Source organism: Thunnus thynnus, chromosome 4, assembly GCF_963924715.1.
Source record: "Thunnus thynnus chromosome 4, fThuThy2.1, whole genome shotgun sequence".
NCBI lineage: Eukaryota > Metazoa > Chordata > Actinopteri > Scombriformes > Scombridae > Thunnus > Thunnus thynnus.
Window position 1 is genome coordinate 7,380,089 of NC_089520.1, and position 17,116 is coordinate 7,397,204.

At 41.7% G+C, this 17,116-nt stretch overlaps 1 protein-coding gene across 2 annotated transcripts in view; it reads right to left on the reverse strand.

Annotated features, from left to right (window-relative positions):
- mtss1 (MTSS I-BAR domain containing 1) overlaps positions 1–17,116 on the reverse strand; it is a 64,858-nt gene that overhangs the window by 29,189 nt on the left and 18,553 nt on the right. For both annotated transcript variants that reach the window (XM_067586333.1, XM_067586334.1), the window contains exons 2-3: positions 15,540–15,601; positions 11,311–11,384 (exon numbers count right to left, since the gene is read on the reverse strand). In XM_067586333.1, the coding sequence (XP_067442434.1) occupies positions 11,311–11,384; positions 15,540–15,601 (136 nt within the window). The remainder of the gene's footprint in view (positions 1–11,310; positions 11,385–15,539; positions 15,602–17,116) is intronic.

Sequence of the window (17,116 nt, forward strand, 5' to 3'; positions counted from 1 at the left end):
ATCTGTGAGCTGCACAGGAAAGGGGGGCTGGCACGCACACACACACACACACACACAAACACAAACACACACACACATAAAGCTGCAATGTTGAGTCATGGCTGAGTTACGTAAAAATTAAAGAAAAAAAAAGAACAATCACAGTGAAAGATCAGGCATGTTATCGGATGTGTGTGTTCATCTATAACAGCTCCGGTGCTAACTGGAAGTGATGTCAGAGTGAAATCTGGACTGGTGCTGACTTGACTGTACACACTCGTTTCAAACACTCCCTCCATCCTTCCCTCCCTCCTGCTGTTTGTGTTCAAGCAGCAGCAGCAGATCTCATTCTTTTTCTCTTCACTTCTTTGTTCCTACAAAACTCATCTATCCCCAATCAGCTTCTCCATCTATCCATTCCTCTCCTCCTCCTGCCGTCCGTCCTTCCCTCGCTGTCCTCTATCTGTCCTCCTGCTGCCTCTCTCTCTCTATCCATCATTCCCTCTCCTCTCCTTTCCTGTCTGTCTAACTCTCTTCCTCCCTCGTCTCTTCCGTCATTCATTCTGCAGTGACTGCTCAGAAATAAAACATTAATTATCAACCACACACACACGTGCATAAACGTGGCAGAGGACGGGTACGCACACACACACACACATATACTAAGGTGTGAGGCGTGGGTTAAATGTTAAGGTGTGGTGAGGTGTGTTTGTTTTATTTGTCTTTCCCTCCCTGTTGCACCTCCAGCTCTGAGCTCAGGGAACATTTAAGTCTTGAACACTGAACCGCAGCGGTGGCACAGACATTACCTTAATGCAGCTAAAGCAGATGTTTCAAAAGTCTGTCATGCAACGCTCTGAGAGAGTGTGTGTGTGTGTGTGTGTGTGTGTGTGTGTGTGTGTGTGTGTGTGTGTGTTTTAAATCCTGTCTGGTTTAAAAGCCTGTCCACATTTCTGCTTTTAAGCCATTAAACCAATGGCATTATTTTAGTTTTTAGTATAATCTTTCTGTTACAGCAAGGCTGTGTGATATTTAAAACATCAAATCAAGATATATTTCTTAGAGATGCTCTAATTAATACTTTTAAATTAACAATTGATCAAATGACTACATGCGATGTTAAAGGTGTCTGTGGTCGCAGAAAATGATCAGACTCTGCAGATCTCCTCAGCTCTACGTAGTTTATTTTCTTTTAACTTCTTGTGATTCACCTTTCAGCACTTTCATCAACCTAATTTCCAGCAGCAGCAATCAGCTGTTTTCAGCAAACAATCTCTGATAAACCTACTGTACACTACCTGCCGAACACCAAATGGCAAACAGGAGAGTAGCTGGGGAAGAGTGGAACATTTAGCAGCTAAAAAGCCAGATATGTTACTCAGGAGTTGGTGGAGACCAAACTAGAGCTGCAACAACTAAATATTAATCGGCATTGCCGTAGTCACTTTAAGCAAAAACGCTGGAAATTCTGTGATTTCAGCTTCTTAAATGTGAAGATTTGATACTTTTTTGTCATATTGACAGTAAACTGAATATTTGGTGTTTTGGATTGTTGGTCAGACAAAACAAGACATTTAAAGACATCGTTTTCGACTCCAGGAAATTATAACAGGCATTTTTTTGTGTGCAATTTACTGACATTTTACAGGCAAAATGATTAATTGAATCTTTAGTTGCAGCCCTACACCAAACCAGAGCAAAAAGAAGTGAATATTGTCTTTATTAATCTCTGCTCCGTGTCTGCTGGATGTGTAAATAAGCAGCTGTTTGCAAACACATTCACTTTATAAAAGGAGATTATATAACAATAATGTGTTTCGAGCTTGTTGTGCTGCAACCGACAGGCCAAAAATCGATTAATGCAGGTTTAAAGGGAACCTCCAACAGGGCCGGGTATTGAACCTTGATACTCCTGATACTGACTGAACCAAGCATCTTTAACTGTCCCTAAATGTACCGAAAGCTAGCATCAAATGTCTAGTTAGAGTCATGATGTCATTCCTTATAAACTACAACATCACTATAACAAAGTGAGACAAGAAACGTGAGCAGTTACAGTAGATAATTAGACAGATTGGAAACAAAACATCAGTTTATCCAGATTATCAAACCAGTTCATTCGGATGTCAAACTGAAAGTGAGCGCACCTGAAATGTCGTGACGATGCTCGATTGTTTGCTAGGTCAACGTTGTAGCAGGAAGCGGATCTGGAAACGTTTACTGACTCTGTTCTTTGACAGAATATTTCCTCATGGAAGACATGAAGGTATCATTAAATCAAAAAATATTTCTAAACTTTTATTATCACCGTACACTGCCCAGCCCTGTCTTATGGCGTAAATATTAATTTAGCAACGCATGAGTTGCAACACGAGAGTCAGACCCTGTGCGTGTGTGTGTGTGTGTGTGTGTGTGTGTGTGTGTGTGTTGCAGCCAGGTGCTGAACACTGTAGGCATTGCGTTTGTGTTCAGACACGTTTAATGGAGCTAAGAGTCGACTGGAGATGACTTAAGAGAAGAATGTAACCTGACAAGATCAGGCAGACTCGGTGTGGGAGTGTGTTTGCTTTTGATTCTCACATTTTGTTTTGTTCTGGTTTTAATGTTTTGTTGATTTGTGGTTCTGAGAGTGCAAGATAAATAGTCTGTTGGTGCTTATCAATACATAATCGAAGAGAAGCGGGACATCTGATAAAACTTTTTTGGGGGGGTAAAAGGTCAGACCAAACTTTTCTATGGATGTCAGTTTTGAGCCACGATAAAGGCCAAAACATGGCCTGTAGCAGACTACGTTAGCTTTGTTTTTAGCCTAGCCAACTGCCGGAAATGCCTTTTGTTATGTTGTAATACAAAAATGGCGAGGACGTCTAATCTTTACGATAAGCTCATAAGGAATCTTATCAGTATTTATTTTGAATTCACAACACAACCCGCTCTCAAGGTACTGAAATTTGGCACTGATTGATCTAACGTGGCCACAAGGCATGATTGGTCGTCCCTCGTGGAAACAAGATTCCAAACTACCGGCTGGTTAAGAGGAGTGAGAAGTCAGCGGTACAATGGCGGTATAAAACGGCACAGTCGATTGAGAATCACTGCAACAATGAGAGGTCCTCGAGCATACAGTCATAAACATTCACAAAAAATATTAGGCTGATGGGTCCAGTAGTATACGAAATAAGCTGCAGACAGACAGACACACACACACACACACACGACCAAACACATGATCTCCTCAAGGCTAACGCCTGGCTGAGATAACAATGGGCATTAAACAAGTAAAGCTCTGTTTACATTCAGTTCTTCTCACATAGCGTCTATCTTTAAGGTCTAAAAAGTGTCTTGTCTACATTTCCTTCATCATGAAACATTTGCAAAGCACCTTAAAATCTGAAACTTGCATTTTTCTGGCGCATCGCTACTTTTATTGGAGCATTAACCACAACCTGTCCTTCAGTGGATGAGTGAAACCATTGGCAGGAACGTGTGTCCCATCACCCACATGCTCGTGCATGAGACACAAACAAAACAGGGACCCATTCTCCAAAATATTTCTCTGTAGTGCTGCTAGTGGTCAGAACCTCCACATGGTACCTTTAATCTGCTGCTGTAACAGCCTCCACTCTTCTGGTTTCAGGCTTTCCACCAGATTTTGGAACCTGGCTACAGGGATTTGCTCCCGTTCAGCTACAAAAGCATTAGTGAGATCGACCACTTATGTTGGTCGATAAGGCCTGGCTCGTAGTCAGCACTCCGGTCACCACTCATCCGAAAGGCGTTGGACGGGGTTGAGGTCAGAGCTTTTGCGCAGGGCAGTTAATTTCTTCCACACCAAACTGGGAAAACAATTTCTTTATGGACTTGGCTTCATGCACAGAGGCATTGTGCCACGATGCCTCAAACTGTTGCCACAAAGTTGGAAGCACACCACGGTCTATAATATCACTGTACGCTGCCGCATTAAGATTTCCTTTTATTGGGACTGAAGGGTGGCCGCATAGTGTGTAAATAATCTGGTTCTAGTATAGAAGTATAGTGCAAATAAAACTTACCATGAGAAAACAGTTAAAAGTGAAAGATTTTTTGAATGATTTATTTTAAAAGTGACTTTTCCTTACTGGTTTCTCCTACTGGTTTACTTATTCTTGTATGCAAACTAGTTTTTGTTTTCCGATACTGTAGAAAATGTTGAATAATATATGAAATGCAAATGATTAAACTAAAAAAAATCAGTCATCAACTCCACCGGATGGAAAAAGAAGAAGAAGAAGAGGAAAATAAAAAAGCTGCTCCAGTCGTTTATAATTTCCCTCCATTTTCCAAAGACACAACTCCTGAGAGACAGAGAACGAACTGTTCAGCCTCCTCCTAAACCCAGATTTTCCAGCTTCTCTCTCCTCCTCAGTGCTCATAATGCGGCCCTTTCACAAAACTGTGTGTGTGTGTGTGTGTGTGTGTGTGTGTGTGTGTGTGTGTGTGTGTGTGTGTTAATTCCTGTCGTTTTCTCTGCTCACAGCTCCCCAGGTTGTTCAACAAAGACTAGATTTTTGGTGTTTCGTATGTGCAGGTCCATCCTGCACCAGAACTACATCCATCACCATGACAACAACTCACTTAACTCTTTCTCTCTCTCTCTCTCTTTCTCTCTCTCTCTGTCTTTATATTGATCCAGTTATTGATTAACTGACCACTTCTTGACCAGTCTGTCTGTCAGGATGGAGCAAACTGTCTCCTCACACACACACACACACACACACACACACACACACACACACACACACACACACACACACACACACACACACAGAGTTGACCTTAGGAAACCTCCGTTATAACTAGTCAGCACTCAGTAGGTCGTCTTGTGATCTATGTGTACATGTATGTGTGTGTATGTGTGTGAGTGTGTGTGTGTGTGTGTGCGCGCGCGTGTGCATGCTTTGAAAGCCCCATGATGCCAAAGACGTCAACAGTTCCTCGGTTGCCGGGGAAACCAGTCATGTGGAATCACCAGAGAAGAGACAAGAGGAACCTACTTTCAAAAAATCAGCTGATTGTGACAACATTTATGCCAAGTTTTGACTCTGTTGCTGTTTTTAATTAGCACTACACATCATCGCCGATGTCCGCAGATATTAAATGATCTCTTGTCACTACGGTCAGTCGGGCTCTAGAGAAGCAGAGGCCAAAAAAAAAAGTCTGATTGTTTAAAAACAGGAGGAAGAAGAGAGGAGAAGAGTTGAAGAAACCCAAAAAGGCAACACAGGAAGGGAGGGAGGGATGGGAGTCGATCAGCCTCGGTCCCCCCCGTTTGCTGAAATATAATAAAATGAAGTCTCATGTAATTTAATTTGATGTAAACTCAATCTAGTGTAAGCCGACACACAAACGCACAGCCGCCAAACAGAACTGACATCACCCGGTGAGAAGCAGAGAGACAGAACGACGCCTCGCAACATCAGTTTAGGGACACTCTTGATCGATCAGGTTTCAATCTGTATCAGATAATCAACGGCTCAATGACTTGACAAGTAGGCACTTAGAAAACTGATCGTACGATGGATAACGTGCATTAAACAGTGCTATCATTGCCCGCTGCTGTGCGAACCATTGAAAGACACAAACCTGCTGGGTAATTAAATCCCGCTTGCTTCTTACATACCAAACTTGTATGATGTAAAAAGCTTTCATATTTGTGTAATTTCCTCTGAAATTTTGGCTGCCGGCGTTTGATCAATGAAATCCACGTCTGTTTAATGGTGTTATGAGATTAAGATCAAGGCGAGAGCATCGACCGACTAATTTCACATCGTATTTAGTGAATGATCTGAGGTGGATGACACAAACAGGAAAAGAAACTTATACAACAAAGATTTAGTGGCTTTGTAAACATTATGATCCTACTTCAGCACATATTTATCTCATGAGAAGCAAAATATCATCATCATCATCATCATCACTGCTACATCATCAAAAAAAAAAGAAGACAAAACATACACAAGTGTACAGTTTCGTTTGTGCAATGGCTTTTATATGTATGGAAATGATACTGTGTTCTACCATTTGTAGCAGCTGTTTGTAGGTGTTTTTTCTCAGTGATACACAATAGTTGCACCATCTTGCAGTTTTCCTTTGCTGTAATAGTTAACTCGTTTGAGATTTTTTTTTTTTTAGGTGCCCGGTGGCTCTAGCTGCGTTCAATTACTGATGTCACCAGCGTTGAAACAACACAAGGATGCTTTCATCGTCTACGTGGAAAACACACCGATGAACTAGAGTTAACGTCAGCTCCCACCAAAATACGTTCTGACACGTTCTCGCCGAAAGAAACCTTCCTCATCAGGTGAGCAAGGCACTGGGCTGCCAGCTGTTTCCTATGTCATCCTTCCTGGGAAACAATTTTCAAACACACAACGTTTTTTCACCTCCCACATCACAGAAAGATGAGAACATGGCCATTACCGTGGCAACCGACCACAGAACCCACACACAGACCCACCAGACTGGTTCTGATACACACACACACACACACACACACACACACACACACACACACACACACACACACACACACACACACACACACACACACACACACACACACTCCCCTGCGGGTGTTATGAGGGGCTGAAAGGAAGAAAACAATTAAGCGTTTCTACATGTTGACAACACTTGTCAACGCAAAGAGTGTGAGAAAGAGTGTCCGTGTGGGAGTTTTAGAGAATAGGTAACTTGTGGCCTTCCTTAAAGTCAGCTGTTCCATTTTTCTTTTGTTACTCAGCAGCTGACGAGCTGAAGAAGCTGAAGAGATAATGGAGAAGGAGACAGCTGTCAAAACACGCTACACAGGTGCACATACACACACACACACAGAACGGTGGAATGTGCTTGGTCAACAGCAGTGCATCAAGGCGGTATTAGCTTAGCTAACATTGAGCTAACTGCTAACAGATGGCAACAGCCCCGTTTCCCCTGCAGGGCAAACCAAGCGAGGTTAAACCAGATGAGGGGATGAGCAGAGCTGAACCAAAAGAACCATTCCTGTTTTCTACCAAACCACTCCTGTTTAACACAATTTACAACGCAGGCTGAACTGTTTGAAGCCCCATTCGATGACCCGTGATATCAAAGAGTCAAGTTGTTTAAACAAGACACAAGGACATGAGACATTGGTCAGCCAGCGTTTCAAGTTGTTGCCAACTCTGCAGGCCTTTTTCTAACTGATCTAAACCCAGCAGGTCCATGTTAATCACCTGTATTCATTCCTGTCATGTGTTACAAGTAAATATACAATCCTCTGTGGGAATCGAAACGAGTCATCCTCTGGTCCCGGGTCTCACATTTGGCAGCACCAGTCAAGTTCAACCAGGCTGGGACTTAAAGAGCTGTGTACAGTCTGGCTTTGGATCTCAGTTTTAGGCCAATACATAAAGAACTCTGTGGTCTTCTCACATCAACCCTAGTTTAACCCGGTGAGATGTCTACACACGTTGCCAGAAATAGTACTAAGGCTGCAACTGCAACTGTTGCAGATTATATTTGCAATTATAGTGAAAAACACTTTCCCAGAAACCAAGTTAACATCACCAGATGTCTTGTTTTGACCAACTAACAGTCCAAAGACGCTGAAGGAAAGCAGCAAGTTCTCACATTTGACAAGCTGGGACCAGATAATTGATCAGCATTTTTACTTAATAATTGACTGTTGACATTTAATCAATTATCACGACTGTTGACTGATTTTCTGTCAGATAATTGATTCATTGACAAACTGTTTCAGCACTATTTGAATCCTTGCAGCAGCTGATGCGTATACACAAACAGCTGGCTTATCGGTGAACTTTGTATTCCTTATTGAACATCACTTGTAATGATGGTGATTTATAAGTTTCCTCTCTGAACAACATCATCAGTTAAAAGGCTGTTGATCATTTTCTGTCAACCCAACAAATCAATTATTCAACACGTCATTTTTAGTGCTGGCAGGAGGAAGAGAAGGGTATAAAGGAAATTACAGCTCAGCACTCTACCGCTCTCACACGCACACACACGCACATCAGCAGCAATTTTGGATTAAGTGTTTTACTTAAAGACACTATGATCAATGGCTGGCGCACGCTGCTATCTGACCAACAGAATCTTAAATCTTACAACATAACCACCTGTCTGAACTCATCTTGCAGCCTTGTTGGCAGTAAAACCTCTCCCAACTTTCCTCTATTTCTACACAGTATTATGAAACACATCTAGGGAGGAGGTCATGCAGGAAGAGACGATGACAGGAAAGGACAAAAACTGACAAATGACTTTTACATTACTTCGTTTTTTAGCAACCGTGTCCTGCTGTCATTCACACCCTCATAGAAAGTACATGATAATAAACATGAGACAGTCTGTGTGCATGTGGAGCAGAGAGAGATAAAACACGTGCTGTAAGTACTGACTGTTCTGTGTGGTTGCACATTGTTGAACCTAATCTCTTGCTGCTGAAATATACGTCTTGTGATGTGAGATGCATGATGATACCTTATGATACTGTGGTGGTGGCGGTGGTGGTGGTGATGATGATGGCGGTGGTGGTGGTGGTGGTGGAACATCTGCAGAGATGTTCGGGCTTTAAGCTTCAGGTGATGTCATGTGCTGCGCAGTGTGATCTAAAACTGCCTGAGGTTGCTTATTTCTCATTATTTTAAGGGCTCTCTCTGTATTTAAAGGACTGTGCTGTTATTCATGAGTCTGTGCTATTAGAGGTTGTGTTTTATGGTCCTCGAACTGTCAACCTACACAACCACAACAGATATATTTGCAGCCAAATCGACTATATTTAATTTTTAGCAATTGTTCTCCCATTTTCCTGATGAACAAACATGAACACTAAGGCATGACAGAGCAGGTCTGCTGTAGCTTTCATGAAGGGGAGCGGCCATGATTCACCTCCCACACACACACACACACACACACACACACGCCCACATATTACTGGATTTCCTTTAAATACCAACTGACTTCTATATTACATAATCATACCAGCAGCTGACTGTCATAACAAAGCCCCAACACACGGGCGCTGCAGCTCTGAATACACTGCTAGTCCCTGTCCAAGTCCTCCATGTATTTATACAGCCTGCAGCCCGCATCAGCAGGGCTTAGTGCTGACACTTGATTCACAGGAGAGAAGAAATTCTGTTTCTGTTTGAAGTGGGAGATGCAATGGAAATGTTCCAGGTTTATTTATTAATTTGGTAAAGGAGGTGTCTGTGAAGATTCTCATTCATCTAGGTCATGTTATCCAAAGATGGTGGAATCGAGGGCAACGGGACTTAGTTGTAGATACCTGAATACTTGATACTTGTAAGGAGAATAGCATCACAGTAAACATGATAAAAAAACACCCCTGTTCACAAACATTTAGTTTCAATGACGGGAAATCTTAACGCTACAGACAACAAACAATGATATTTCAGACAATAGTGTTCTTCCAGGTTTGTGTCAACAGTTTGGGGAAGGGTCCTTTCCTGTGTCAACATGACAATGCTTCCTCTGCACAAAGCCGGGTCCATAAACAGGGTTTTCCCTATAATAGTACACGAGAACAAGAACCCCCACCAGGCCAAAAAATAGTTTTTTAAATGCAAAAAATAATATCCGTTCATTTGGAAATCGACAGCGTTTGGTAGCCTCTGAGCAGCGCTGTTTCGAAACGTGAGTCAACGTCTGTGATGTTGCCTGGGAAACCGCAGGTAGCGTAACTCTTTTTAAGGAATAGGGCGGAGCGAAAGCGAGTGAGTGGTTAAGCAAGAGAGCAAGCGTCAGAAAAATGACAGTGAACGTGAGCAGAGCAGGGAAAAAGGTTAGCAGTAACCAAATCAGGTGGTGCAGCGTTCAGCCGCAGGGTCGAGTGGAGGTGTGCCGGGGTGTGGGCGTGTTTATTTGTCCTCCGGAATGTAACCGCCCTGAAACAATCAGAAAATAACGTTTCATTGATCTGATTCACTGGCTTCCTCGTTACCAGCGCTCCCTCTCTTCATTCACTCTCTAGCTCGCTTGACCACAGCTGCGCTCTCTCTCTCTCTCTCTCTCTCTCTCCTTTTTTAAAATGAGTCAGGAAGCAGCAAAGCGTAACTTTACCTTTAACATTAGTTGACCTTAGTTGTCAATCTGGCAGTAAACATACAGTACAGACTACAGTGTGTCAGGTCTGTTGTTTCACCAACTGCTGGAAAACTGAAGGGGGTTAGCTCCGAAGTTAGCAACAATGGGTTAGCCTAACCTGCTAATCACCTCGCCCCCCTCAACACCTTTAGGATGAACTGGAACACAGAACCAGCCAGGTCTTTTTCATCTACCATCAGTAGCCGACGTCACTTGTTCTTGAGGCTGAATGAGAGTAAATCCCTGCAGCCAGGTTCCAACATCTTGTGGAAAACCTTCCCAGAAGACTGGAGGCTGTTACAGCAGCAGATTAATGATCATGGTTTTGGAATCATATGTTCAACTATCACATAGGGGTGTACTGTTCTCCATGGCCATGAGATGTACTGTACCTCTATACTTGACAAACTGATACTGTGAAACTGGTATTTATTGTTATATAATTTTGTCCGATTCTGAATAGAGAAGTGAATCAGAATTTCCCAAAAATGTTGAGGTGCACCATCGACACCGAAGAACTAAGACCGCCTTGTGTTATGAAGCGTGTATGTTTGAATGTGAATGTGTGTAACCTAATCCAGAGTAAAACAAGGCAGCTGCACATGAGGTCTGAGTGTCACTTCAGAGAGAGCGAGAGAGAGAAAGAGAAAGGGAGAGAGAGAGAGACAGGAAGACCAAAAGGAAGAGAAAAAAAAATACATTGAGAGGAAAAATTACCCCAAACCACCAAAGTAACTTGGCATGAAAGCACAAAAGACAGAAGAAAAGAAAAAAAGAGATGTACTGAAAACTGTCTGGGCAATTTTCCTGGCCTACTTCACCCTTCCAGCACAATCTTTAATGGTTTCTACATTATACTGTATCACACGCATGCACACACACACACAGCATGGTCCACAGAGAGTAAATGGAGCTAATTAGTTCCCTCGTGATCTCACTATTTATAAAGAAAAGAGAGACACAGTGAGAGATCACACTAAAGGAAAGAAGGAACAGACCGATCAAGACTCTAGGTTCACTTGCATGATGTCACACGTACACACATAAACACCCGTATGCATTTTACACACACATACACAGAGCTGATCCAAGAATGATTTTCCTGTGGATGTGTCTGGCCCACAGCGGAGAGCAACTGTATGTGTCTGTATGTGTAACTGTGTGTTTGTGTGTGTGTGTTACCTCTGGTTCCGGTCGCCATGTCTGCCACTTTCTGAAAAGCATCCAGGAAAGCTCCGGTCACCAAGATGGTCGTCCTGAATCAATGACAAACACCACACATATATTAACTAAATCCATTAAATACACAAGAATTAATCTAAGTGACCTCTGACCCTCTGATTTATTCTGGATCTATCTAGTCTACTAGCTGTTTCCACAGCCATGAACACTTCAGAGTTTCTCAATGGTTCCCGATCCATGGGAATGATACCTGGCCACAAAACATTTGCTACCTAACCCACAAGGAAACAATACGATGATTATCTTGTACCAAAAGCCATAGACGCAGTGTTCACTAGGCTTAATACATTGCTGCTGTTGCTGCTAAAGTGAGAATATTTGTGTTAAAGACAAAATAAAGCGATATTGTTTCCACCAATGACAATTTCTTACTGACTACCACTGTTGTCAGCGGCAATGCATCCGGATTGGTCACACTTTTTAACAAAACACAATTGAATTTATTTGCAGGCGGGAAGCCAGTGAGGGATTGGGAGATTGGAATTGTCTTTTTCAGTAAATATATTTTATATTTTTATAACTGGAAATTCCAAATTGGGATATAATGGAGAAGAAAAAAATATAAAAGGATTAAGCACAAAACAATAAGCACAATCAATACATGTGCTAGTATCATTGTAATTGTAATGATACCCATCCCCATTCTTGACGGGTATAAACACCAGAGAAGAAGAGTACATCCACATCGGTTATGATAAACTACAGTTACTCAATCACGTTTGCTAACTTTAACAGAATGGGTTACAATGTGAGTCATGTCAGTTTTGTTTAATTATAACTGACATTGCAAACCAAAACAAGCTAAAAACAAAAGATTTCACATTAGAAACACGCCTACATATGGTCTAAAAAAAAAAAAAAAAAAGACTTATTTTGGAAGCATAACTGGTGGAGCCACATGAGAGGCCGGTTGTCCTCAAAGGCCGGTGTTAGGAGTGCAACTGGAGACCCACTGACACACACACACACATAATCATCATCATCAATGGACCCTATTGTCTGTGTGTGTGTCCCATTACCAGTCAGGTCTACGTTTCTATAGCTGTGCACAAGCACGCATGTGCACACACACACACACACACACACACACACACACACACAGTCATTACCCCTGAAAACCTAACTAAGAAGATCAGATGACACTGCTGCCAAATAGTGTGTGTGTGTGTGTGTGTCTCTCTGTGTATGAGTGTGTCTGTCTGACCTCAATGGAAATTCTCTTTCATATCAAGACCAAAGACACACACACACACACCCATCCAATGCATCATCTTCTAAAGCAAAAGTTTGCATTGTGTGTAGAAGTGAAGAACAGCAATTTCCAGGTTTGATTGAAACAACTTCCTCTGGTGTGAGCCACAGTGACACTGAAACATCTGTTACATCTGGGGTAAAAACTAACATTAAATCCTGGTACAAGAAACATAAAATTAAACACACTCTTGTTGCTTGTTGAAGCTTCGTGTATAAACAGACGTGTTTGATCTGCCGTCCAACGAATCCTCGACTGCCTGAACGCTCTCTGGTGAAGTGATTCGGCAGGAACGCTCAGAGCTCAACAACATTCCTCAACAAGAAATAAAAACCTCACTGGAGTCTGACAGAAGCTCTGCAGAGTTAAAAAAATCAATCTGCCTCAATTAGCAGGGGAAATAAGACACTAAAGAGACGCTAACATCACTGATGGCTGACAGTCATCGACCGCTGAGCCCTCTACCATGGTGACATCGTGATTTAAAAGCTTCCCCACTCCCCCTAAGAAACACACCAATTCAAATCTGCATGCCACACAGCAAACTACACCAAGTGGAGACTGACAACCGCCACAGAGACTGGAATTACAAAAAAAAAAATGTATTTCTTACTTATTTCTTATTTATTTGTGGGGATTTCCCCGAGGATCAAGTTGAAGCTCAAAATTATAATCAGATGATCTGCTTAATGAGGTAGAATAAGCGCAGGCTATATAGGGGGGAAGAGTAAGGAAGGACCAGGTGAGGATGGGCTGTGAATGGGCTCAAAATGTGCAAAAAAATCCAACATACATAAAAGTATAAAAGAAAATATATAAAAAATGAAAGTATCTTTGTAGGAGTAGCCTATAAGCCTCCCCAACAATGGTATCATTATCATTGCCCAACCATAGCTAATACAGTCAAACAGCTGTTTAATGGGCCCCTCTTATAAGATGTAAATCTAATTTTTAACACTTTGGGTTAACATACACAACTATGTTTCAAAGAACTTCACTGAAACAGAAAATTTATTGTGTTTACTGGAGGGAAAATACTAACACTTACTCATAGTTTCATACGTGTCATTTCATCCTGTAAAGGTCACAACATTTGTGTTGCGTCCTGCGGGATCCTAACCCCGCCGCAGCCCTCTACACTGATCAACACAATTATGTCGTCTGAACCACAGCTAGCGTGTCAGGTGCATTTCAGTCTGAAGACTTTAGACTTGTCTACGAGTTAACCAACCATCATGTGAAGTTACGTTCTAGTCACAGACGCTCTTTGACAGAAACTAATTAATTCAATTTTTTCCTGCAAAATCGGTTTAGATTTGATTAAAGTGTCCCTTCAGCAGCGAAAAGTAAGAAACAGTGAGGCTGGGAGGTATGAAAGATGAAAGTACGCTGTATTTGTAAGATCCATGATTGTAATGGACTTCCAGATTCATGCAAATATAAAACTTATTAAAAAAAATTTTGCATGGCTGTTACACTAAAAACTCTTCCCTCAAGCTGTAGCTGAGCCTCACTGTTGCTGTTACAGTTTATTATGGACGCATTGATTTAGAACAGCAAACAAACACAACTCATTGGTGTACATACTATCTGGTTTATAACAATTAATCCACCTCTTCCAACCAATCAGAATTTCCGGTGAAGAATTTCAGAATTTTCTAATGGGCTGCAGCAAGCAGAGTGATGCTTATCAATGTAAACTGGCCTACTGGGAAATACAGCCATTATACTGTTTTTATAGCGAGCCAGCTACGAGATCACTGTGTGTGTATATACAGAATAAGTAGAAAGACCTTCTGAATGCTGAATTACCTTCCTCCTACTTTCTTACATTGAACAAAATAAGCCAAATTTAATAGCCAGGCACAGCTCCTCGCCAGATGACACTACATTGCACTGCAAATGTCGAGTGGGACGACACTGCTGCATATTTTTGGCCGGAGCCCCGCGTGTCTGAGCCAACGCAGCATTTCCATTCAAATGAATGAGGGGGCTGCGTTCTCTACCTCTACTCTCCAATCTGAACAGGACTCGAGTAAAAAAAAAAAAAAAAAAAATCTCAAGCATGGCAGAATATGTCACTGGGAAATTAAAATATTAGTATTGTGATGATTTACATTCAGATGTAGTCTTTAGCATCCTAGTTAGGCAATGTTGTACTACAAAATATCCAGTCATGTACGCTTGGTCTGAAACCGTGGTTACAGGTAAGAGACTTGACATGTCGGTTATTATTGAAGTGCAGGTGAAAATGCATCACTAATAATGTTGAGAGGTCAGAGTTGACTTGATTCCACCGGGCTTGTTTGTGTTGCGTTCCAACTGCCGGAGCTGATCGCAGCCACTCTAGTCAACGCTTCTGATTTCACCAGACGCACCGCAGCGTGCTTCGCAAGTGTCTCAGTAGCGGCTCTCTGCTCTGCTAAAAATACGCACCTAGAAGGCACATTAGGTTGCATAGAGCAGATCGAGTCGGGCAGGAAGTCACACACACAGGAACGGCATAGAGCATCCGGTTAATTTTCAAAATAAAACACCCTGTGCAGACGCGTGATCGTATATCACATCACTACATCGGCATTACGTCATGAGTGGTGGCACCAGGCCAGAAGACAACTGGTCAGAAGATATTTGTCACCATGGACGACGAGAGGTTCATCTTAGAAGTGTAAAATCACAAGATTTTATAATACTACTGCTGCCATGACTGCCCCTCTTCTCAAACGCTCCCGGTGGGCTATGATGCCATCGCAGTCGGAACATAACACAGCCGTGACTGGTGGAATCAAGCTGTTTTGCTGATTGGCTGATTTGGGTGAAGCCTTTGTAGCCAGTGACTGTATGACCTGCTGGCCAATGAGGTGAGTTAGCATGAACCCTGTTTTAATGTTTAAATGTGCGTTCATGTGCATCTTACCTGAGCTGTGATTGTAGCTTCGCTCCTTTGGTTACAAAGTCCTCCCATGTAGGATAACTGGCCTGCAGAAAAACACAGAGAACATGAACACGGCATTAAACCTCCAGTAGCATCACACAGGTCCGACCACAACAAGACTCACTGAGTTTAACAGATCTTAACCTCAATGTTTCAACAATACGTATTTCCAACCGATAATCCTAAAGAGCTTATGACCTTAATGAAGGAGAAAGAGCTGTTATTAAAGTATAAGTAGTAAATCTTTCAGGTATTTCTCTGCACGGAGCTGGAATGTTTGGATATGATGCTAACAGAGCTGAAAGAGAGAGAGAAAATATGAAGCTTGTATTCATTATTAATCATCAATGATGCAACTAACTTTTTTTTTTTCCTCTGGCAATTATTTTCTTGATTACGTGATTAATCATTTGGTCAATAAAAACTGAAACTCCATCACAATTTCCTAGAGCTCTTGGTGATGTCATCAAATGTCTGGTTTTGTCCGACCAAAACCCAAAGATATTCAATTTATTATATAAGCAGCAAATTATCTTATTTGAGAAACTGGAGCTATCAAAGGTTTGACATTTTTGCTTGAAAAATGACTTAAACAAATCCGACTAATTGTACGTTGAGAAGCAGAGAGAGAGAGAGAGAGAGAGAATGAGTTACAGAGTATTACGGCTGCAGTATGAGTGTTCAACCCAGTGAGGATTAATAGACTGAACTGAAATGAATCTCATCTAAATGAAAATCAGAATGGAGAAAAGAGCACACAGGGGAATAAAAAGGCACAAAAGACAGAAAGAAAACATGGAGACATAAAGACACGAGAGAAAAGAAATCAGACAAAGGAACAAAGTTGATCAAGAACAATGAAGGATCAAGAGAGAAAGACAGAAATCTGACGTTATATTTAGTTTCATGACTGTTGTTAATTCAGGTGGTGAAACCAGTTCAGGGAAGATTAGCCTCTGGGGTCAAAGGTCAGCCTTTCTACTTCACAGCTAGGTCTGTGTTTTGATTTATCAATTAATACTTTAGTCAACAAAAGACAACAAGAGATGTGCATAATGTCTATTATAAGTTCTCAGAGTGTAAAGTGACGTCTTCATATTGCTTCCAAACCCAAAGAAATTTAGTTTACAATGATATAAAAAACAGAGAAAATCAGCAAATGTCCATATTTAAGAAACTGAAAGCAGTCAAAGTTTGGTACTTTTGCTTTATAAATATCTTAAATGACTGGTCAATTATCAAAATTGTTTTCTGTTGACTAATCTATAAATCGACTAACTGTTGCTGCTCTATCCGTGACCTTTGCAGCCCATACTGAATGTAAGTTTCTGATCGTCTCTGAACGACAAAAGCAGCTCTGAACAGCTGACTGCTGGAGAGTGACTCGTGTTATTTCTGGCTGCTCTGGCTTTCACATGAGGACAGAGGCTGGGGACTCTTAGGCCGACCGTCCGCATAGAAAAAACGAAAGGAAAAAAGGGGCCAAACACATGCGATTCATTGCTGATGTGAAGCAACTATGGTTGGTTTTCCATGAAACTGCAGCTATTTCTCTGAGC